General features: G+C 41.6%; 1 protein-coding gene across 4 annotated transcripts in view; it reads right to left on the minus strand.

Annotated features, from left to right (window-relative positions):
- Nucleotides 1-25851, minus strand: part of LOC126260109 (segmentation protein cap'n'collar) — a 426742-nt gene that overhangs the window by 104598 nt on the left and 296293 nt on the right. For all 4 annotated transcript variants that reach the window (XM_049957344.1, XM_049957345.1, XM_049957343.1 and 1 more), the window contains exon 6: nucleotides 416-704. In XM_049957344.1, coding sequence (XP_049813301.1) covers nucleotides 416-704 — 289 coding nt within the window. The remainder of the gene's footprint in view (nucleotides 1-415; nucleotides 705-25851) is intronic.

Below are 25851 nucleotides of genomic sequence, written 5' to 3' on the forward strand. Positions count from 1 at the left end.
GGAAGTTTCACATCAGCACAAACTCTGCTGCAGAGTGAAAATTTCGTTCTGGAAACATCCTCTGGGCTGTGGTTAAGCCATGTCTCCACAAAATCCTTTCTTCCAGGAGCGCTAGTCCTGCAAGGTTCGCAGGAGAATTTCTGTGGAGTTTGGAAGGTAGGAGGTGCAGTACTGGTGGAAGTAATGCTATGAGGATCAGTCTTGAGTCATGCTTGGATAGCTCTGTCAGTAGAGTATGAGTATTGGTCCAGCAGACAGTTTTAACCTGCCAGGAAGTTTCATATCAGCACACACTCCACTGCAGAGTGTAAAATTTCATTCTGGAGAATATAGTGCTAAGAACTTAGTAATCCATGAGCAAGACATTCATACAAGAAAAATGAATTTGTATGAGTAAATTGTTGTGAGTACTCACCAACAGAATGGCCATGGTATGGACTTGTGGCGTTCATGTCCCCAACAGGTGGAGCAAGCGTGGCATTGTGCAGCAGGACTCCCCTCGCAGTATCTCCATAACCACCAACAGCACCTCCAGCTGTACTGCTGCCATAGCCAATATGTGGATGGTGTGCATGTGGGTGATGAGGATGATGATGAGGGTAGTTTGTGTGGCCAGGAACACCTTCTCCAGGTAGGCTCAGCAGGTTTGCCAAGTCTTGCCAGCGCTGTTCAACACTAGCTGTGCGCACCACCGGCACACGACCCTGGAACAAATTGCAAATTTCCATTTATTATAATCTATTATTATCTGCTGCTCAGGACCACATGGGTAGACATGTACAAATATTAAATCTAATATAAATTAATATGCTCATTTTCATTTCCAATTTCACACTCACTCAACTTTTTATCTACAAATATTGCACTGTTTTATTATCACAAATGTTAAAAAGAAAAGACTTGAGGCCCCCAGCATGGTGCAAATCTTTTGATCATTCACATCAGTGGCTTGCACAACTTATTTACTTAAGCAGCTTTTTATTTACCCTCAGAAGGCTGAGAGGATCCCATCCCAGACATTTTCACAATAGAAAAAAATGAGATGGGTGCTATGATTCAAATGCAGGACCATGTTGGGAGCCAACAGTGTCAGACCAATAGACCATGGAGGCAGCCAATACAAATATTTACACTCATCATCTTGCATTCATCCAATTTGATTTTACAATGAAATGAATACCCTTAGCTTAGTCAACGAGGACAGTGGAAAATGTATGCCTCGACCTGGATTCAAACCCAGGATCTTCTGATAACATGGCACACACTCCATCCATCTGAGCCAGCGAGAACCACATTCCCAACTTATTGACACGCACTATATTCGTAGTGCCCCTGCCCATTATACTCATTACTCGTGGCTTTATCGCCGATTCCCATAAGAGTTCGGGCACTGTTTGTGCCTCTGTACAGAAGAAGATGGTCAAATGGCCGGTGAGCCTTAACTATATATGTATATGAAGATGGTATCTGTTTTTTTGGACATGTCCGAAAGAACAGATACCATCTTCATATACAATTTGATTTTACCTACTGATTGAACTTAATGTGTAGTCAGCTCATTACAAACTGATAAAATTTTTAACAGTGTTAGTCAGATGATAATTATTTTTGAACAGATACAATAAAATTTTTCAGAATTTATGTAGCTAAAACCACAGTTCCACTTGTTTTGTTTCCCAGCAAACAAAATTGACTACTTCCAACTTTCATAGTATTTGCATTATAACACAGAGTACATTATGTCCTATTCAGATTGATGAAGTCTGTCACGATTTACAGGGTTATCTGTTCCAACGTATTCTCAAAATCTGGCACTGTTATACCGGTTTCCACCTAAATCATGTAAGAGTAAAATAGATTAACATACCCTCCTAAGAAATCTACTCCAAGGATTGCATTAGGTGTAGGAATCATTGTTGCAGCATTAAGAAAGTGTTGTTGGCACAGATTCACAATACCATCTGAGCCTTACAAAAAATTAGTGAGCTACTCCATGATAATGATTTCACAGAAACACTTATGAATCATTGGAAAAATGTCTCAACGCAAATAACTTTGACTGACACGGGATACTGGGGGTAGAATTATAACCTTATGACAAACAATATAATACAAACAACTGCATCTCCTGCAAAAAATATATACCTCCTGCAAAAAATATATACTATCTGCATAAATGAAATGTCTGACAGACATTACCCCACTGGACTCGCAATCAGGAGGACGACGGCTCAAACCCGCATCCGTCCATCATGATTTAGGTTTTCCGTGATTTCCCTAAATCACTTCAGGCAAATGCCAGGATGGTTCCTTTGAAAGGGCATGCCTGACTGCCTTCCCCATCCCTCCCTAATCTGATGGGCCCGATGACCTTGCTATTTGGTCCCCCTCCTAAATCAACCAACCAATCAACCAATCTGATGGACAAAAGTTAGTACTTGCTCTAACTGCAAGTTAAAGTCATTCCTCCTAAACAATTCCTATTTAAACAACAGAGGCATTCTCAATTAGAAGTAGCCAATCTGTATATGTCTAGAAATGGGCAGCATGTCACTACATTTTTTATACATGAAAGGCATATTTGGGAAGGAGCTTCTAATGGTAATCATGCTGTTATTGCTTGATGTCTGTAGACTGGTTTGGGATAGCTCTTTATGCTAGTAGATTGAGTACAAGCCTTTTAAATTTTGATTAACTCCCACAACATACATCCTTTCAAATATCTTACTCTGTATCAAGTCTTGGTACCCTCTACAATTTTTACCATACACACATCCCCTCCCTCGAGAAGTGTCCTATTAACTTATCCACTCTTTTCATCAAGGTTGCCACAAGAGTCTTCTCCTTAATTTGATCCAATGCATTTCTTATCTGATCCACTCATCTAATATTCAACTTTTTTCTGTAACATCACATTTCAGAAGTTTCTGTTTCCTTCTTGTCTGTATCATTTGTCACCAACATTTTCATTTCTGTCAAATGATACACTTCAGACAAAATACTTTCAGGAAATACTTCCTAACACTTAAATTTATATTTAATATTACCTCATTTCTCTTTTTCAGATCCTCTGTGTTTACAATTACTTTGGCTGTTGACTCTGCCTATGGGTTGCATATTGACAAAATGGTGATTTGTTGTTTTTTCTGCGAGTAATTGTGAGGATTACATCATGAGATATAATGACATTAGTCCAGAAATCTGTTAAATTTTACTTTAAATAACCATCACAGTTTACCACAAAGTATAAGAAATGTCGAGTACACATTGTTCATGAATTTAAGTGATGACGGTTCCTTGGGAAACAGCTAAAAGCTTTTTGACAAAACTAAAACAACGGATCATAAATAAGTGACGAATTTCACACTAGACATCATTATAGGACAGCTGCCTTTATATCAGTCTAAAGATGAATGATACTGTTGTAGACAAAAATGAAACAAATGGCAAACTAATTGTACAGCAGACCCTGCTGGCAAAAAATGTAACATTTACAGAATGTGTCAGGCAGCTGTAATGTGATTAAGTATACAGTTTCATTTGCTTTTTTTAGTCATCAATTATTCATCCCTGGCAATGGAAGATTGCTTAGAGCCATTAATCTAACAGGACATTTAAGTTAACCAGCTCTGTATTCACTACTGTGATCGAACATAATTTGCAGCAATATCTCTCTCTCTCTCTCTCCTCTCTCTCTCTCTCTCTCTCTCTCTCTCTCTCTCTCTCTCCCTCCCTCCCCCCTTCCTCTCTAACACACACACACACACACACACACACACACACACACACACACACACGAAACAAAAAAAGAAGATTTCTGAGTTGTTGATTTGTTAATGGCTTGATACCTGCCTAAATCTGTAATGCTACTGCAACATTAAACAGCTTTTTTCTTTTTTATCAGTTGAGAGAAATCAAGTTTCTCTTCCTTTATGTGATTTGCGAATGAAATAACAAGGGACGCAAGAATGATACTATGTATCCTCTACCAGACGTCATATGGTTGCCAATAGTGTACATGTGTCAGTGATGTAGCTATAGATGAAATTAAAGGAACAAGCTTCTTATTCTTGATGAATTGCAATTACACAGAACAAAACTCAATATGCTAAAATATTTCAGAGAACATTCAGTTTCAGAAGAAATGCCTCTATCTGTATCAGTTTCTTATGTTCAAGTGCAAGGCAGACAGAATAGCTATCGATTCAATGCACAACACTCATGACATAACAATAATAATTCATTGTTTGTGTAGTTTAACTACATGTCTGACAACTCAGTGAAACACTTTGATCATAACCATAAGAAAAAAACTGGAATCACTTAACATTAAGCAATATAATGAATCTTCGCTGTAGAAGACACTGGTATGTACAGCACATTACACACTGTAAGCCAGCTACCATATAAATTCCAGACATAGGGATTTCTTCTGCCTAAACAACACTTTTGAGTCCCTTTGAATTTTGACATAGATAAGTAAAACATCCTGACTTTACATGAAGTACTTTTATGTTCTTTCACCCTTATCTTTAACAGACTGTTTTAGCATTAAAAAATATCAATTCAGAATTCATGTTAGTTAAATTTTCTATTGATGTTGTGCGCAAGCTTTCACAGTTAGTGACTGGTGGGCAGAGAAAATGTTTTATCCAGGATAGGCCCACAGCTTTTACATCCTTTTTGAAGATGGTTATTTCCACTTACGGTTGTTAACAAATGTTACTGGTTGCAATTGTAATTTTGAATCACTGGAAGTGTCAAGCATACTTACTGTCTGGCAAGGCATACACTGATAATGCTATAAGTGAACTACATGGACTTGACTCCAATGATGGTTGAAAAAGATATGAATAACAATGAAGAGAACATAATGCTGGAATACTGACATGCCTACTACCTCTTTAATGAGTGATTACAAATTCTGCATTACGAGTGTGTGTTATAGAACCAATTACAAATGCTTGATACAGTCAATTAGTCAAAATGCAATTCCAAGCAATACAGTGTTGACAGACACAAGTTAAAATAACCATGTTCGAAAACAATCAAATTGTTATCATATCTGACATGTGTTCAAACTTGGATGTGACACTGTTACTTATTTTCGTTGATCTCATACTGCATATTAGCCATCAGTGAAAGGAAATTTGTGTCTCCTCCTCAAAGGAGTTGGTTCAGCATTTGTGATATTTGATTTACGGAGACCACAGAAAACTTAAATCTGAGTGACTGGATGGGGATTTGAGCACACTCCTCTCAAATGTGAGTGCAGTGTCTTACCTACTGTGCACATCACATAGTCTTTTGGTATGATCTTTAATTCAGCTATTCCAAATGGCACAATGAATCATTTCCCAATACAAACATGTAAAGTGTACTAACTGTAATTCTGCTCAATTTAATAAATTATTCCCTCTGGTTTAGTGGGATAGAGGAAGAGTGAAGTTGTGTTTCCAAATGGAGATATAAGGTGTGATCAAAAAGCTTATCTCTGAGAGCACTGTTGCAGAGTGTATGCAACGTAGCATGACTGCAATGGAGTTATATTAGCACCGACAAGTAGGCAAGGGATTAGAGTGTCATTTATATCTTTCCAATGTGCATGGGGTAGATGTGGAATTGTGGACTATGGTGACATTATTATAGTGTATCCAAACAGGACCAACATACTGTTATTGTTTCTCAGCTGCCCTAGGACAAACACCAACAGACATCAACCAGAGAATGAAAAATGTGTACGGGGCAGCACGTCTATCGAAAACCATTATTGTGGAATGTTGAGCAATGGGGTGCTGCTGCTTCATGGTAATGCATGTCCACATATTGAAAATGTCATAACGAACAAATTATACCAACTCAAACTGGAGACAGTTGGGCACTTGCCCTGTAGTCCTGATTTCTCTCCATGTAGTTACAATGTCTTTCATCTCTTGAAAAGGCCTTGAAGGGTCAATGATCTCTGTCAGATGAAGATATGCGGAGGCAGTTACAGACTTGTTCATGCAGCAGGACATGTTTTACGAAAAGGGTATCTTCAACCTGGTGCACTGATGAAATGACTGCCTCATTGCTCACAGTGATTCTGACTGATTGGCATACCTATTCTGGACTGTACAGCCTTCAAAAGGTAACTTTTTGACCACCTCATATTTTTACATTTCCCTGGTGAGGCTAGATATGTAGATCCAAGTAACAGTCTTATGGAAAGATCTCATCATCTAAGAAGATTAGAGTGTTAGTTAATTTCTCAGGCATACAAGACTTGTGGAGAAATTCAGCTGAATTTATCAGGTGCTGTGGTACTTGTTCAGTACAAGCTAGGAAAATAATAGGGTACAATGATAGGGTTTCGTTGTCAAGAGTGTGAGTGTAGATGTATAACAGTCACAAACTCACCAACACATATGTTTTATCAGACAGTAGCTTGGAATTACAAATGAGTACTCTAGAAGTCACATGTAGAGCATAGGTTACAATGCCCTCATACACCTATGTATCAGAAACTTAGGAAAAGGTACTGCAAAGAATAGTTTAATCAGAAAGCGAAATGCTGATACATTATCAAAGTTAATTCCATGCCCATCAACAAAGTCCAGGACCATGGCAGAAACCTCTCATTGACATCCAAAAGGGCAAAGTCCTAGTGGGAGGTGGTTCACTGTTGCCTTGCACAAATCTTATGATGCATCATGTGTGTATGTGTATCTTGTGAATGAATTACGAGTTTTGTATTGTTGGTGTTAAGTAAGACCTGGCATGTATTACATGGCACCACTAATGTGCAATAATACTAAGTGGTCCACTGAATTAAACGCCCACAATCAAAAGATCAAAAGTTACAATGTCATGTGCCCTCACTCCAATAGACAGTGGAAAGAGATTTTGAGCTTAATCCAGGAGATTGTCATACAACCTGGTAATTAGGAAATGTACTCTGCTATCTGTTCTCTCTTGCTGGCCAAACACTGGTAACAAATATTTGATAGAAGACACACACACACACACACACACACACACACACACACACACACACACACACACACACACACACACACACAAACAAACTACAACAAGAAATAACTGAAATGATTCATGTGAAACAGAGGAGAAGAAGGTTGTGGTTTCACATCCCCACTGAATATGGACTCATTAAACACAGGACGAGCTTGGATAGCCTAAGGATGGGGAACGACATTAGCCACATTATTTTCAAATAAGCCATCTCAGTGCTCACCTTAACTGAATGAGAGGGAACAAGGGAAAACCTAAACCTAGGTAATCAGGCATGTTTTAGAATTTCATGCATCCGAACTGCAAGTCCAGTTCCTTAAGCACTGCAATATGTCACTCGGTTACATAAAGTAATAGTAAAGTGTAAGTGACTGTAAAGTGGATTTGGTTAAGGATTCTGGTTTCAATCCTACAAAGGTCCTAGGTTTTTTTCTTTCAAATTGCCATGGCTTTATTTAGCGTATTTCAGAAATAAAAACGGTTATACTGTAAACATACGTCTTTTCATACATCCGAGTATCTGGTTCTTAGATCAACGTTTGGTGAAGGTGAACCATTGCCAATAGGCTTGTGACTAATAAAAGTAATGTCGTCTTCCAAATAACCATTATGTTGTTACTTTTCCATTTAACAATTCTGTACCAACAGGAAGTGGAGGAATTTCAGAACGAGCGAGAGGTTCCTCTGCAACATCTGACTCCATTCATCTGTTGCACAGGTGGACGAACCGGCCTACAAGAAAAGTAAAGCTGTCCCTGAAGAAATCATCTATCTCCCATCTTCCGGCTTGTGGCAGAGAAACGTGGGCGCATACAGGACGTCACCGGGAAAGTCCTTCGGATCAATCAAGAGGCTGTCGAGACTGGGCGCCTGTCCTAATATAGCACTGACATCAATTTGCCTTGTGCGGCTGCCGCCGGCGGCGCAATCAAGGTGTCATTAATTACGACTGTCAGCCAGCAAGGCCAGCGCTGGGTAAGCCCGTTTTAATGGCCGCGGGCCGGCGCACTAAATGTGAGGTAATCACGGGACGCCGCACCAAAAACTGCCTAACGCGAGATTCATCGTCGCGAGACAGCGGCCGCGTGAGAATGGCGACGAGCCTCCGGGCACGAGACGTCAGTGCAGCACTGAGTTCCGACGGCAACAAACAATACGGCCAATTTACCTCCATAAGAATCGGTTTCCGTCAGGGGAAAAAAGACAGTTCCAGACTCAAAGCGCAATTATGCTTTTATGTCCGAATACGGGAGAGAACATCAAAACACTGCAACAGTTGCGAAAGTTGACCACGCGCGGTGGCTGGCGCGAGTGTAAACGGGAAATGCCTTTCGGTCGATCCCAGCAACCACCGCGCCGAGTGTCAACTTGGTTGGCGCGGGCAGTAAGGATTCTGAGGCACTGATAACAGTAACATTGATATAGGAAAATGAGGAGCTAAAGACTGTCGAGGCAGACGCCAACCGGCCACAACTACTTCTAAAAAAGCTTTTACTAACGCTCTGAGAAACACGTGTGATGTTCTAGAACCATACCTGACGCAGAGTAAAAGTATGATGTTAGCGTCTAGGATTTTTCTCTACCTTTCAAAAATTCATATTTACATAGGAGGAATAAACACTGCAGGAGAGGAACACTTGTTCCTGTAGACACTACGAAGGAAGTGTAGCTATCTGAAGAAGCCGGTACTGGAAACAGCAGAGAAATAAAAGCTTTTATTAAAAAGCACGAGTATTTACAGATGATTGCGGTCTCAGTGTTGTATCTTCAATTGAACAACGACCACAGAGTTTAGCAAGAGCCATCATGGACAACATAAATGATGTGTTATGCATATCTTTAGTTACCCAACGATAATTATTAACACGTAGATTGGCGGTTCAAGCGCTGTAAACTGCGACGGTATCAATCCCAAACAGCAACGCAATTATCGACAGCTAAGGGATAATATAACAAAACACAGTCTTAAGAATGTAGAACAAACACAGTAGTGCTCAAACTGAACATAAAACACGACAATAGGGACCTGCATTTCGATGCTGGACAGACTGTTGCTCAACCGCTTAAATGGAATAAAATTGTGTCAGAGGCTTCAAACGTAAACGTCTTTCCCGGCATTATCGCCTCGTTTAACCCAAGTTTCATCTCAGCTGGTGAGGCGAGAGCCAGCAGAATTAGTGGACAGAATAGCAATTTCGTACCTGCACAAAAAGTAAACTTTGAGTGTGTCTGCCTATCTCCTTGGTGTGTCATGTTATTTACCTACACGGGACTTCATAGCTTTCTTCAAAATAACTGACAATTGCGTCGTACATGTCGACTAACTCAGCTTAACGTGGAATTTGAGCCACGTTGCGCCTTTTTTTTGTACACACAGCACAGTTATGGTTCACCCTAAATGCCAGGAAAATACTGAAGGATCACCTGAGAACGAAATCTAGAACCTACGTCTTTGTAGCAGTTCGGAGCACTGTCACCGTTCTGAGGATCTAACTGACGTTGACAATTATGGATGTCTGCAACTCACGTATTTGATTACGTGACGTAGTTTTCGGAATGTTTACTAAGCGATACCTTGAGAATACATATCCTAATTATGCGATTCTTTTATCTCTGAAAATTGGGCTAAAATGACGATAACAGACAACTAATAAGAGAGGAATAGAGCGGGACAAAATGAAGACATTAAAACAATACTTCCAATTATACAAAAGTGACAGCAGAAAGTGTAAATTGTGAATAAAATAACAATCATGTGGCTAAATATTACTGTGGTGAAGAAACGATTGGAATATGATATGATGCTATCTCTGTTCAAATAAAATTGACACTGACAGATCTCTCAATTAACATTATTCAGCTTTCATGTCTTTACTTACTACCTCAAGTTGTTCGCCACCACTGAACTAACAAAACAAGGACTGCACACCTCTACTACATATACCTCAGCTCCCTGAAGTTAAGGTTAAGCAAAGAGTTGTTATACTTCCAAGCACAAAACAAAATATATAACCTCCCCCGTATGCAGGAGAGTGACGCTGAACTGTTTGTGGTTAGTTAACACTCCTAAGTCTCATACCCTTATGCCCCCCAAAAATGTCCTGTCTTATCCTAAATTAACACAGCTGTGACTCGCAAGATTTTCTAAGAAACTGTAATGGCATTCCTGTGGCATTTTTTTTACAACAAAATATTACTGAAACAACATAGTTTTGCCTACTCACCTGCAGGAGAGCCTCCTTATCCCACAGGAACCTCCAACATGCAGAGGCCTCAGGAATGTGCTCTACTTTCCCTGTCATCCCTGCTTTTATACCAACAGTTCTTCAAGACACTACACAGCACCACAACAATGGGAACTCAATACCAGCACCAGAAAATACACTGCTTTTATCGAGGCACTCATTTTCTCAACACAAAAAAAAAAAATGAAAACAATTTTAGAAGCACATCACTGCACAGCTTTCAGCCCCAGCACACTCAGAACGTCAGACTGCTGATCCAAAATGGACACACAACATCCATATGCCAGAGGAATAATGTAGCATTTCACAATGACAAGCCATACAAAATATAGCACATTTCTATCCTTTCACAAGTGACACTGTTGAACTTCACAGAAGAACTTGCAGGACAGGTTGCCTGTCACATTCAGACTTGTACAGCAACACCAATTAGCACAAATTCACTCATACTGTACTTGACAACAAATAATAGCAATATTTTCCAGAAGCTGTGATATTTTCATTCAGTTTCCTATAAACATTGTATTTTGTGACTGATGATAGGTTCCAAACAGTATTTAGTTATGACAGCAGTTTGATGACATCACTAACAGCACATGTTGCAGACACTGACATTTGCACACTAATCACTCTCCAAAGCTGTGTAGAAAATGTGGAAGTAACAGTCAGCACTCCCTCTGGGCAGAGTGGTGCCCCGTCCAGCAGATGCTGCTGGAGGCTGCAGGGGCAAGGCCAGCACACACACTACTGTTTACCTTCTGTGCTCACTATTAGCACCTCCAGCCCAGCTCTTCCTCCCCTCCCCTCTGCTCCTCTCCTCTCCTCCCACTGGCTGTGGTCCACCCACTCTCCTCCTCCTCTTGCTCCTCTCCTTCCTCGATACCTACTTCCTTTGCCTTTCGGCTGTCTTTTTACCCCTACGCCTCTGCTCGCCTCGTACAATAGTCTATTCAAAGTTGAGGCCCCGGTAAAAAATGGCCACTCCGACATCTGACGGCCGTCGGGTCGTTTCGACACCGCGTCCTTTTTCTGTAGGGGACGTGCTCCTCTCCCCCCACCGCGTGGCCGTACTGCCACCTGACGGGGTCTCTGGCCACGGTCACAGTCATTTGTATATTACAAACCCATTTTAGCACTTCTGTTAATTAAACCCCATCAAGAGGAAACTAACAGGCTCACAAGGACAGAGAATGACATTTATCATCTGTCACTCACAAAAAACGTGCCACATACTTACAGACCACATTACGTGGAGTGGAAGCTGTGATAATGTACAACCATAATACATCTTTGTGAGGCTGCAAAACACCCCTTCAAATTAAGGACGGAGATTGCTTCCTGTGCAGATGTGGTTAGAAATTTGCTACACTGCAGAGAGGACTAAGCCACACCACAGGAGAGGAGGAGAAGTAGTGAAGCTGAATGAAGTAAACACAGGACATTTAAATAGGTGTAACAATGGTTAAAACACAACAACATTGAATTCTCTTGTCACTCAAAAAGAATACAGAATCTTACTGGTTTTACAAGCCCAATGGTAGACATCATGGTTGTGTTGTTCTTCAATAGAACATCTAGTGGTGCTCTTTACTATATTCATTGAAGATTAAATCAATATGAAGAAAATGCATGACTACATCTCCACATCAGTTTTAAGCTCTTTGAGGGTACTCTCAACATTGTATTGGTTAATTACTTTAATATCACTAAGCTAAAAGTACTCTAGAACGATTAGCTGTCATTTGTTCAGGTACAGCACCTAAGGCCTTCACATTTTACACCTGTGTGACAACCGCAATAAACAAACACATCTGCTAGATGATATGCTGATAGATTATGTACTGACAATATGGAAGCACTTGAGAACATATTGTAAGATGTATGACTGGGTGGCACTAGAGCTGGTTTTTGGACTGTGATCATGAGGTCATTTCTGTGCAGATGACAGTTCTGTTTTGAAATGGGAAGAACCAGTGATCAGATGAGAAAGAGGAGGTGGGCTAAAGCAGGACTGCTCATAACCTTCTGAGATACAGTCTTTGATTTTTAGCTACACTGACATACGATTTTTTTATTTTATTTTATTTTATTTTTTATTTTTTTTTTTTTTTTTTTTGCCAACAGTTCTGACTAAATCTATTTGGTCCAGCAGCCCTCAAGAAATATTAACTATTCACTTACACTACATATAGGTAAATGTGGTAACTGTGCCATTAAACTGAAAGAATTTCAGTGCATGCTGCAACAACTCAGAAAAGTTAATGTTGGATTTCAAACAGTTTCTATGAAAAAATCTTATTTACAGTCTCCTATAATGAGCTATCCAATGAACAAGCTCTGTAATTTCTTACAGTTCTCAGCATTATGGGCAGTAGCATAACAAACAGTGCAGTAAAATCTAAGAAGAGCAATGAGTTTCTCACGTGCAGCCTGTAAGGACAGATTTATGTGCAAATAAAATGTACATGTGTAGTATAGTCTCTGAAGTGTAGTTGTAAACTTGTGGTGACTCGTGGGTGCCTTGTTATGTTGTGTTTATGATGGGGAAAGAAATGATATGGTGCAATTATGTGTGGGCATATAAAGTAGTCATTTGAAGGGGAAGGGGAGGCACTAAATTTAATACATGCACCTGATAGATCAGTGGTGCCATACTACCTATATCCTGAGATACACTGTGGCGAGATTCTGAGTTTCAAACCAGGGCAATCTGTCGATCAAAAACAGTGCGCCACCGCAAGTTCTTTTTCGTTTGCTGGCCAAATACGTGTGATGAAAATTTCTTCTATTACCTGGATTCGAACCGTCTGCGGTCAGATCGAGCGCTGTTGCTAACTTCTTTTACGGAGTTGGATGTCTTAAGCAAAATGTTCCAGTATTTTTTCAGTCGCCACTGGGTGGTAGCCTGGGAAAATAAAGAATGGAGTCTCTTTTCAAATGGTTATTTTAACGATAGGCGCACTCACGAACAACCAGACGTCACGAACAACCAGACGTCACGAACAACCAGACGTCAAGAACGTCCCCCCCCCCCCCACCTTCCCCTCCTCTCCATATGAACACCGCGTTTCAGGGGAGGTTGCGCTTCCAAGCGCGTCCTCTTCGTGGGAGGCCTGCAAACACGGGCAGGATTCCTGAAGGATCTGCGGAGAGGAGGTAGGGGCCAGGTACGGAATTACCGGTTGAGTAGTGCGAGGGGCGGCCAGAGTAAATGTTTGCGTTACGGTGCTGGTGCAGCCCTCGGCCGCTGGCCGCAGCAGTCGGCACAGACCCTTTTCCGTGCTGGTCGACTGGACGGCACGGGCATTAGTAATCTGCAAAGGCGACGCGCTTGCTAAAAGAACAGCACCGCTTCGAAATCCGGTAAACAACGGTAGTCTGTGGCACACCTGGAGTTAAATGGACAGCTGCGGCTATGGAAGCGAGGTCAAAAGAGATATAGTTCGAGTGTGCGCTCTGGAAAGCGTCATTCCCAACTATCCTTAAATCGCTGAATGATAATGCCAGGCTGGGACGTTAAAAAAAAAGCCACATTATTTTGCATCCCATGAATAACGTGGAGAGAGAGTTCTCTGATGCGGAAATAAGTCAAAAATGTACGCTTTATAATCTCCATACTTGGAGAAAACTAAAAGTTGAGAGATTCAGTTTTAAAAGTCGGGAAGTACAAATGACCAAAAACTGCGGCTCATATTCAGTACCATCTCGAGACAACTGATGGGAGTCTTTCCTTATGACGTCACAATGCTACATAACAGCTATAAAAAGCAAATGAAGGCACTAGAATTGCCCTAAACGTTGATTCATAAAAATGGTTGCCTTTCCCTAAAGGCAACCACTTACATATGGTGGATTGCTGCGTGGCGCATAGAAACGCGCAATAAGAAACAGTTAACCTACCGTTTATTTCCGTCATAACACTTCGACCTTAAGTTTTTATCTTCTTATTCTCTACATCTACATTTATACTCCGCAAGCCACCCAACGGTGTGTGGCGGAGGGCACTTTACGTGCCACTGTCATTACCTCCCTTCTGTGTTCCAGTCGCGTATGGTTCGCGGAAAGAACGACTGCCGGAAAGCCTCCCTGCGCGCTCGAATCTCTCTAATTTTACATTCGTGATCTCCTCGGGAGGTATAAGTAGGGGAAAGCAATATATTCGATACCTCATCCAGAAACGCACCCTCTCGAAACCTGGACAGCAAGCTACACCGCGATGCAGAGCGCCTGTCTTGCAGAGTCTGCCACTTGAGTTTGCTAAACATCTCCGTAACGCTATTACGCTTACCAAATAACCCTGTGACGAAACGCGCCGCTCTTCTTTGGATCTTCTCTATCTCCGCCGTCAACCCGATCTAGTACGGATCCCACACTGATGAGCAACACTCAAGTATAGGTCGAACGAGTGTTTTGTAAGCCACCTCCTTTGCTGATGGACTAAATTTTTAAGGACTTTCCCAACGAATCTCAACCTGGTAGTCGCCTTACCAACAATTAATTTTATATGATCATTCCACTTCAAATCGTTCCGCACGCATACTCCCAGATATTTTACAGAAGTAACTGCTACCAGTGTTTGTTTCGCTATCATATAATCATACAATAAAGGATCCTTCTTTCTATGTATTCGCAATACATTACATTTGTCTATGTTAATGGGCAGTTGCCACTCCCTGCACCAAGTGCCTATCCGCTGCAGATCTTCCTGCATTTCGCTACAATTTTCTAATGCTGCAACTTCTCTGTATACTACAGCATCATCCGCGAAAAGTCGCATGGAACTTCCGATACTGAATTTGACGAATAAGATACACGAGAAACAACCGCTTACGAAAAATAAAAAGGGTTTCAGGGATCTAGGTAACAAAATAACAATCTTACACTCTAATAATTTATACCGATAATAAAAATGTTGAATAATAGCAACTTCGCATAAGCAAAATGACAACACATACACACAAGTCCAAATAGAGCACAACATTGAGCAACACGAGTATACATTCTACAAAATGCGCGGGAATGACGAAAACCAACCGTCGACATACAGCTTGCGTGCGACTTCCAGATTCCTATAAATCTCGATACGTATATAGATTAGATCTAATAGTAGAGCACATCTACATTCATTCTCTGCAAAACAACGCGAAGTGCATGGCACAGGGTACATCCTGTTGTACCGGTTATTGGGGTTTCTTCCCGTTCCAATCACTTATGGAGCGCGGACAGAATTGCTTGAATGCCTCTGTGCGTGTTGTAATTATTCTAATGATGATAAATTAGAAACGATTGATGAGCGAAGGACTTTCTATCACTGGCCCAAAAAAACTGAAATGGCGGGTTTTCCAAACAAATATTTTGCGGTTGACAATAATTAGTTAAGAATTGGCAGAAATAATCGGGAAGCAGGAGAAAAAGTGAAAAATCTGGAATCTCTCAACAAATAGGGAGAGTGGCAGGTATGAATCTCTCACGTATTTTCGGCATGGCTGATTAACGGTGTACACTTCGATATACTTTTTTTCAGTGCAATACAATGAAATGACTTGTCATTATGAAACACTATTGCAGTGCCAATCTTAATTATAAGAAAAAGAAAACACAAATTAAGAATTTATCTGAAGATATCGTTGAATGGAGAAGTCGTTGACCAAACCAGGTTCTTTAAGTTTAATGAACTCTACCTCATAACGAACAAGACATGGTATATGCCCTGTCAGTTTGTTGAGTAGATGTATACCTTTCCGTGCTGAAGTTAACCACTTTAAGTCTTTGTACATGTCGCTTTTTGACTCTAGCGTTATATTCACGATTTGCCTTATTTTTCTGAGAAAAGAGACGTTGGTAACGACAAAGGATAAAATAATGCTTTCGATTAACATGTAACGTGATGAGTCGAAACATTATTGGTTTGCTGGTCCATTTTTGGAACGCAGCCGGCCGAAGTGACCGAGCGGTTCTAGGCTCTACAGTCTGGAACCGTGCGACCGCTACGGTCGCAGGTTCGAATCCTGCCTCGGGCGTGGATGTGTGTGATGTCCTTAGGTTAGTTAGGTTTAAGTAGTTCTAAGTTCTAGGGGACTGATGACCTCAGAAGTTAAGTCCCATAGTGATCAGAGCCATTTGAACCATTTGGAACGCAGTAGAGCAGCCATTCTGCGTAGCATGGATTCGACAAGTCCTTGGTAGGTATCTGCAGTTGTGTGGCACCAGATGTCTTACGCCGACGTCACTTTATTCCCGTAAATGGGGGACCGGCGGTTTGTGGAAGCGAAGACGGCGCATGGCAGCGCCTCATGTGTGTTCTATCGGGTTCGGATCAGTTGCATTCGGTGTTGGTCATGTGATACTGACTGTTATCCTACCGGATAATGCCTAAAAACCACATGCAGGCTGGCCGACACACCGGCTCTCGTCATCAATCCGTCGGGTGGATTCGAACCGGGACCTGCGCACCTCCTCGTGCCGAAAACAGGCGCTCAACTCCTTGAGGCATATACACAAAATGCGCCACACAGGGCAACAAAAAATACAAGACCTATGCCTCCAGCAGAAGAAGAAAAAGAGGAAGGAGAAGACGAAGACGAAGAAAAAGATGGCTTAAGATAAATGTGAAAGACAGTGAACCATATGATCAGCATTATGCCTCATTTTCACTGATAATGTGCATTATATTTGGAAAATAATTGACAGGCTCCATACCAAAACGAGAGATGGAACATGCAAAGACCTAACCAAATTTACGATTCTGAGCATAATTTATTTAGGAAGAGAATATAATTAGCAGGTGCTTTATTTTATTGTCATAAATTAAAACCAGATACAATTATGGCAAGGATTAGAGGTTCATATCAACACATGCTCGAAAACTGCGTATAGATCAAATTGCTGCCCTCATCTAGACGTTACGTATTTTGGACACTAGAGAGAGAGATATCCAGATCATCCCGTGCGAAATTTACGCCTCAAGCAACAACCTTGCATAATGAAAAATGACTCTCTTCATCAGCAAATATCGTTTCTTACACAGTATTCGAGAGGGACCTTTTACGATACTTCTCGGGTTCGATATACGTAGATAAACTTTACATGAGGTATGGCAAGCTATGGCGAGATACGCTGTACCTATATTTTCAATATTTCATTGTTATTGGTTTAATGATGGAATTGCTGAAATGCTTAGCAAGGAGATCTGGACAAAAATTCTGTGCGTAAGTGTGAAACATCATCGCTGAGCTCTTTATGTATTTTAAGCCCTATATTGTCATACAGTTAGCAGATTCAGTAGTTGTCTAGTCATCTTCCGGTGGGGTCACTAAGTAGCCTTGTAACACATTTGCGTGCGTTGTTCTTCCTTATTACTGGAGCCGCATAATGTGAAGACAATGTGCTAAACATACATATCTTTAAACATGCGTACTTACCATTTGTCAAAATAAATACGCATTTTATGGTAGTTGCAAAGACGGATTTGAATAACCCGTAATAACTGTAAAGCAACTACGGATACTGTAGTCACAAACGTGAATAATCTAATAAATTACACCGAATAATTAATCACAGACGTAAAATATTCTACAGTCTGAATTCTAAAATAACTGACAACAATATAGCATGTGGAACAGGTAACCAAATAACTCACTCGTCCACTATGATTTGAGGAGTTATTTAATAGCCTCTGCTGTTATATAGTTACATTTAAAAAAATCATCACATAGTTTAATGTGTGACTGTGTGGCAACTTGGGAACATGTGAAACTGCAAATACAAAGGTTCAGGATTCCATTCTCAATAGATGTATGTAATTTTTCACATCTGACGAACATTTGCATATTTGAAAAATGTCAAGCTGCACCGTGGTTCGGAGATTATGTTAAGCCGTATGTCGGCGAATAACTAGTTGGCTATGCAAACTATAAGATCGGAACAACGCAAGAGTGTACCGCATCCAATAGGGCCGTACCTGGCAAAGTTCTCTAATGTATATACCAACCTTCGTATTGAAGAGAACTTCAGTTTTAGGTGTTTTAATCTGGATAATAAAAGGGTGAAGATTTATAACCATACAAAAAAATTGCTTGCCTCATATCACCTGACCGCGGACCTGTCAACGCAACCCTTTCCGCTGGAGAAAACATGGAAAGAGGCGTGTAGACTAACAAATGTTTCCATAGTAACGGCCATGAAGACCCGGCAATACGCGCGTCAGGTTCCGAACTACTCAGGAAGATTCAATGCAGCCTAAATAGGTTCCGAAGAGGCCAAGCCGAGCTAGGACTAACCTACCCAAATGGGGCACCGCCGGCAGCCCGGAGATGGCCTGCTGAGCAGAAAAGATACGAAACGACCAGTGGCACGCTCAAACGCTGCCTTCTCACAGAACTTTAAACTAACAGTATCTTACTATCACACACAATAAAAAGCAGTAAGGAAAGTTTGATACGTATTTCACACATACCTGGCGCTATTCATTTCTCTTAAAGCATAACACCACGTAAACTGTAACTGCTGTTATCAAGAAAACGCACAATACCAGTGAGGAGGTTAGAATTCGCTAAGGGACCGATGACCTCAGCAGTTTGGTCCCTTAGGAATTCACACACATTTGAACATTTATGAGAATTCACTAGGTCCTTCTTCTTGCAGCAATTTAAGAGGGCTTTCCTACAAAGGGAACGCGAGAACAAGAGGTGCGTATGTGATTTCCAATTTCTTGAAAACTGTTTGCTCTTCTCATTACGTACACAACAATTACTTCTGCAAACTGCCAAACCGATATTTATTTTGCTATATCATCGCATGCGTAATATGTGAAACACAATAGCAACGACCAGCACATCAATACTATCTCGTTTGGCGGGCCGGAGTGGCCGAGCGGTTCTAGGCACTACAGTCTGGAACCGCGCGACCGCTACGGTCGCAGGTTCGAATCCGGCCTCGGGCATGGATATGTGTGATGTCCTTAGGTTAGTTAGGTTTAAGTATTTCTAAGTTCTAGGGGACTGATGACCTCAGAAGTTAAGTCCCATAGTGCTCAGAGCCATTTGAACCATTTATCTCGTCTGTGTGGAACAAATAAAGAATGTTCATTCACGCACAAGCGATTTCAACATTTCTCTGCAACTTGAAGAGTACCACTATGCAGATGTCTGCTCTGGAGCGTATCGTCCAGTGGTGTTCAGAAGAAGATACTTTGCGAAATCAAGCGATGTCCTAGACGCTTCAGTTCAAATTCTTAACTGGAAATCAAATATTGACACACATACAAGATACGATCAAAACTATCTGGAAGCCTATTAGTGGACATTAATATGGGTTGTGTGAACAGATCATTTTTATGACGGCTCCAACCTGCTGGAGGAATTGTAGCCCATTCTTCCTCAAAATGCAAAACCAAAGAGGGTACTGATGTTCGACGCTAGGGTTGGAACGAAGTCGATGTTCTAACTCATCCTAAAGGTGTTCCACTGTTTTCAAGTCGGGACTCTGTGCAGGCCAATCCGTTTCAGGAATGTTATTGTGCGCAACCTATTGACTCACAGATGCTGGTCCACGACAGGGTGCATTGTCTTGCTGATGCAATCTGTCACTGTTCAAATCGTTCAAATGGCTCTGAGCACTATGGGACTTAACATCTGTGGTCATCAGTCCCCTAGAACTTAGAACTGCTTAAACCGAACTAACCTAAGGACATCACACACATCCATGCTCGAGGCAGGATTCGAACCTGCGACCGTAGCAGTCTCGCGGTTCCGGACTGTGCGCCTAGAACCGCTAATCTGTCACTGTCTCCGAAATGTTTCTGGTATTGTATGCAGCATACAACGCTGTAAAATGCGTTCACATCCTTCCGCATTTAGCGTTCTCTTAAGCGCAATAAATGGACCACATCCGAACCACGAAAAACACCCCCCCTTATCGAAACACCACCAATTCTGTGCTTGACCATTGTCACTGCTCATGATGGCGGATGACGTTCTGAAGGCATTCGTCAGACCCAAACCCTTCCATCGGACTGCCACGACGTACAGCGCGATTCGTCGCTCCATGTCACTTGTTTCCAGTCATTCACTGTCACTATCTACAGCACCTCAAGCGACGCTTAACACTGACTTCAGAAGTTTATGGCGTATGAGGAGCTGTTCGAACATTTTTAACTCCCTACGAACAGTGATTGCTGGTAGCACTCTGGAGCTCACAATCGATTTCACGTGCTTTTTTACGACTACCCTCCGCAATGTTCTACCAGCCCTGTCCGTCAGTACACTAGGTCTTTCTCGTCTTGCTTTAGCCGTGGGTCTTCCTTCGCGTTTACACTTCACAATCACGTCACCAAGAGTTGACTTGGGCCGCTTTTAGAAGGGTTGAAATGCCGCTGATGGATTCGTTGCTCAGGTGGCACCCAATGAACAGTCCATGTTCAGTCACTGGTCTTTACTGGCCGACCAATTCTGTTGTTACTGCTTCTCTATTGACCTCATTTATGCTGGCGGGTCCGCTTCTCGTTGCCAGTACCGCATTACGTAGGGGTATCCGAATGCTTTTGATCAGATAGTGTACATTTGTGGAGGTGAAATGCTGTATCAAAGCGGCTTTTTTTTTAAATTTTGATTCGTAATATTTTTTGTTTGAATTATGATTCTTAATTTTTCTTTGTAAAATTTTTGGCCAGTATTTTTTTATATTGGAACACTTAAGACGTAATTTTACCATACGACAAATTAATAAATAACCTGATGAAAATCTTGTTTCGATATGCCGAAAGGTTTCCGAAATGTTGGAGCATTAAAGACGGTGTGGCCGCTACCGAAATACAGCAGCGGCAGGAGATAGGCGCTCGAGAAAGCTGCGGCCGCTCGTTGTCAGTGGGGGAAAAAAAAGACTGCGGAGGGCGCTGGCAGCTGGCGGCTGCCTGAGTGGCGAGGGGCCACGCGCCGCTGTGGCCGCTTCCAGGAGAGGCAGCGCGATGGCACACATCGGCCTGCCAGTGTGGGGGGCAGATCAGCCGATGCGGACCTGCCCGCACTGTCGCAAGGAAGGAATGAAAGAAGATAAGGGATTGCCGTCGCGTCGACGTCACTGGAGACGGGGCTCGAGATCGGGTGGCGGGCACTTTCGAAGGAAGCAACCAACATTTCCTTAAATGATTTACAGGAACCACGGAAAACCTCAATCTGTAAAACCGGACGGGGTTTTGAACGGGCGTTTCCCCAGGTGCAATACCAGTGTTTTACCACTGCGCCATCTCGCTCGTTAGTATACCACACAGGGTCAGCGGATATTGCTAGTCTATAGGAAGGCAGGGTCCACAGCATTTAAACCATTAGAAAAATTCTCCCTCACATGTATATTCTTTCTCCTTATATATAATTTTAAACATAAATCGCATATAAAACTATGTGCTGTTTTGTTTTCATCCTCGCAGTCCGTTTAAACAGAAAGCGGGAAAGTTGTGCGGCTTATCGGCTTATGATTAGAACATTACTACAGACTCTGAATCGTCCGAATCTTATCCTACTCATTTGCGGATTAAAATTATACAAAATACTGTCATTGAAGATACCGTCCTCAAAGATCCAGCAGCAGGCTAGGTGTCTCATACCCCGAATACCAATGATCCCAACCGATTTACTCATTCATTTTAAACGACTTCAGTGCCAAATCAACGTTTCGTTGGCAATAACAACAAACAAGGCTCAAGGTCAGAGAAGGGGTATTGGGAAAAGGAGATTGAACGAGACAAGGGTGGATATGGATATAGAGATGGAGGAAGGGCTGATGGACAGAGAGAGATGGAAGGCGGACATGGAGAGAGATAGAGAGGGGACGAGAGGCACACAGAGGGGGAAAGGAGGTGATGGACAGTGTTAGGGGAAGGAGGAGGAGATGGGCAGAGAGAGGGGGGAGAAAAAGATGAAGAGAGACGGGGGGGGGGGGAGGAGATTATGGCGTATTTCCAATTCCCATACATATTTAGCAATTGCCAAGCATTGCTTGGCTCGCTAGTTGTCTCATAACTTACCTTCACTCATGTCAGTTTTCACTCTTAATTATGATACATGCTGTATACGCAGATGTAATACCACCACGACAGTAATAACCACCACAACCACTAGTTTTGTTGTTCGGTGTACTGAAAATAAGAAAGCTAGACGTGGTCCGAGGATGTTATTTCTAGTTTATGACGATAGACAGGTTAGGCGATAGCGAAATCATTAGAGAGGAAACTCAGAGGGCACGGATGGGGCAGAAATATGGCCAATGTTCCTCAAAAAACAATCCTAACATAAATAAAAACACGGAAAAACTGAATATAAATGGCCGAACAGAGATTTGAACACTGTTTCTGAATGGAGTTCTAGTTCAACACCAACATAACATCATAGTTGTCTTTCTTTAATTTTCTTAGGGCTCTGGGTGGTGTGAAATGCACATTACAGTACTGTTTATTTACTATTCTCTTGTAGTCTATAAACATTTACTGAAGGATGTCGTTTCCTCTAATAACAAACAAGTAGATAACAAAAAGCAGACTACCTGGCCTTTCGCAGAAAAATGTCGTTTATCTACCCAACTACGTGAAGTTTTATTCAGTACACTTCACGACAAATTAGTGAATTTGGAACGTAGGAAACTTATGTAACGTACCACATAAGCCACTACAGCTGTAGCTGAAGGGAAAACCAAGTACACTTGATAACAAAACCTCAAAAGCAATAAAACTGTTTTCCAAGACAGAACGAACCAGCTTTACAACCGTCACTATATCTGAGCCACAAACGTCAAGAATCCTCACCACATTCGCTTTTGAAGTAAAAGTAATTGCATTTACAGAAATATTCGGTACTGAAAAGCAGAGTGAAGTGTAAGTATGTGCGAATCCGTAGACTCCATCCAAATTCCTACGAATCAAGGAAAACGTCTATCATAATAAAAACGGAAAACAGAGATATATGCTTCTCATGCATGAAATATGTGTTCATATTTTATTGCTTTCAGTGGAGCAAAATGCAGTAGTACATACATTGGAAAGTATTTCTTCATGAATAAGTTGCAGCTTGTGTCACTGAATCACTAATATTCGGCTATTTTTACACTTACTTCACGATCATTCATATGTCTAAATAATGTAGAATGCTTGGAACACAAAAGCAGAATAACTATTTCGTTAATTAAGTAGAAAAATAATTAAAAACTATATTACGGCTGGACTTCTCACTGCTAGGTGCGCTATTGTCGTTCCAACCGCCAGATGGTCATAATTTTCACAACAGCGAGTCTCGCGGCATTATAAGTTAGACTGTGGTTAAACATTAACAGTGATACACGGCAGTACAGATAGTTGTACTGGTATTCATTAAATACAATGGAAGACCGGCACAATGGCGCTATGGTGTGCTGTTCCCACAGCGATGCCAATCACATCGCAGTACTATTTTGTCTGTCTGAGGATTGTTGCATTATTCTGTGGTGTGTGTCGTACATTTTGGTGATGATGCGTTCAGAGAAACAAAGGTAACGTACCAAAATACTCCGAAAATATACTTGAACTAAAACTGGAATGAAAGAAAAAAGTTGTAACTCATATCACTCTAGCTCGTTTGCCGAAAAATCTCACTGGCGCCTAGAAAAATGGTTGGCAGAGACAATCTGGAGTCGACTGTTGGTGTTGTGCGCTTATCTTACTCTGTTTTATAGCTCCTCGAGACATGCGCTAAAATCACGAGTGGATTACAAAAATTGTGATATGAATGAAGTACATTCAAAATGAAGTAGGCCTACATCTACTTGTCTCTCGTGTATGGTACTCATCTCACTGTTTCTGTTTCATTCTGTACAAGAGCAAGTCACATCATTCTTCGGTACGTTTGTCGTTTGTTAATGGCAGTCCGCAGCTCGAGGTCGTGCGGTAGCGTTCTCGCTTCCCACGCCCGGGTTCCCGGGTTCGATTCCCGGAGGGGTCAGGGATTTTCTCTGCCTCGTGATGACTGGGTGTTGTGTGATGTCCTTAGGTTAGTTAGGTTTAAGTAATTCTAAGTTCTAGGGGACTGATGACCATAGATGTTAAGTCCCATAGTGCTCAGAGCCATTTGAACCATTTGTTAATGGCACGCTTTAACTGCACTCTTTCAAGTGTCGCAGGATGGCAGACCGAAATGTGATATGAATCTCTGCCTCTTGCTAAAGAAAAGAATATGCATAATTATACCAGCGTCTGAAATTAACGAGCAAGTAAAGCAAGCGTAGCTGTGAAATAAAAACACATTAAGACGGTTCTTTCCTGTTCAAATATGTATACTTAACGGTACTGTATACTTAGTGGCCTCAAAATTCAGTCAAAAAGATTATCTTTTAAGCAATTACAATTGTGTTGCCCTCCTCATAATTCAAAAGCGTAATGGCCGAAAATTAAAGTTTAACGGACCGTCGACGACAAGGTGATTAGAAACGGACCACGAGCTCAAACTGGGGAAGGGATGCGGCCGTGTCCTTTTCAAAGAACCATAGCGTTACTTGCCGTAAACGACGTATGAAAACTAAGGAAAATGTGAATCTGGCTGGCTGGACGGGGAATTGAATCACTGTGCTAACTTGTTAGATAGACCGACTGCTTGTGAGCCAGGGAAGTGAATTACATAGCGGTCGAAACGTGAGTATAATTGATTAAAAGCACATTACAGAAGCTACACGACTTATTTTACGTAGGTGTCGACTTCTTTTAGGCAAACGCTGGCCAGGTCCCTTACTTCTGCCTTATACGTCCAATACGCAGTCCGGATCATCTGCATGCATAAGTAAAATATCAGATCTCGGATGAGGGAACACACAAACTGCGGATCCTAAAACACGGCCTCAGTCTGAAAAACAATTATTCCGGGGAAACAAAATCCTGGGATGAACATTACTACAACGCGTAAATTCTAGTTGCGATAGGCATCTAAGGCGTCTGATTTTAATTGGAGTAGGGAAATGAATACACATAAATTGATTTGTAAAAGCTGAGTTATTGGAATAATGCTCCATGTAACGAACATTGAAGTCTTCGTTTCGAGGTCTGCCAAAAAGTAAAAACAGAGGGTTTATTATTGCTGATTTACTTAATCAGTACTAATGTGTCTCTCTAGACAAATGAGGAATTGTTTAGAATGGAAACGGAGCAGTGTAGCAATTAGCACGGAGGCATTTAAACAGGCATTCTTTCTGTGCTCTATACGCAAAAAATCCTACCACGCCGTACCATGGTAAAGTACCCTCTGTCGTGTACTTCACAGTGGTTTGTAGCGTTTATGTAGCTGCAGATTTAGTTTGCAAATGTAAAAAGTAAGCTTTCTGAATTTGTAATGTGGTGGAAAGATCCTAAGTCGCGGTCTGCACGCCGTGTTTAAACGTCGTGGCGTAAAGAGTTACAGCCTGAAACTCCGCATCCAGTGCTTCTGGTGAGCCTGCTAGCGTTTCTGCGAGCCGAGGTGCGGGTACACACACACACACACACACACACACACACACACACACAGTCCATCAAAACTAGCGTCTCCTTCGAGCCTTGTGCAATTAGTGTTCGGCGGGCTACTCCACACAGCGCCTGAAGCATTCC

The sequence above is a fragment of the Schistocerca nitens genome, chromosome 5 (assembly GCF_023898315.1).
Source record: "Schistocerca nitens isolate TAMUIC-IGC-003100 chromosome 5, iqSchNite1.1, whole genome shotgun sequence".
NCBI classification, from domain to species: domain Eukaryota; kingdom Metazoa; phylum Arthropoda; class Insecta; order Orthoptera; family Acrididae; genus Schistocerca; species Schistocerca nitens.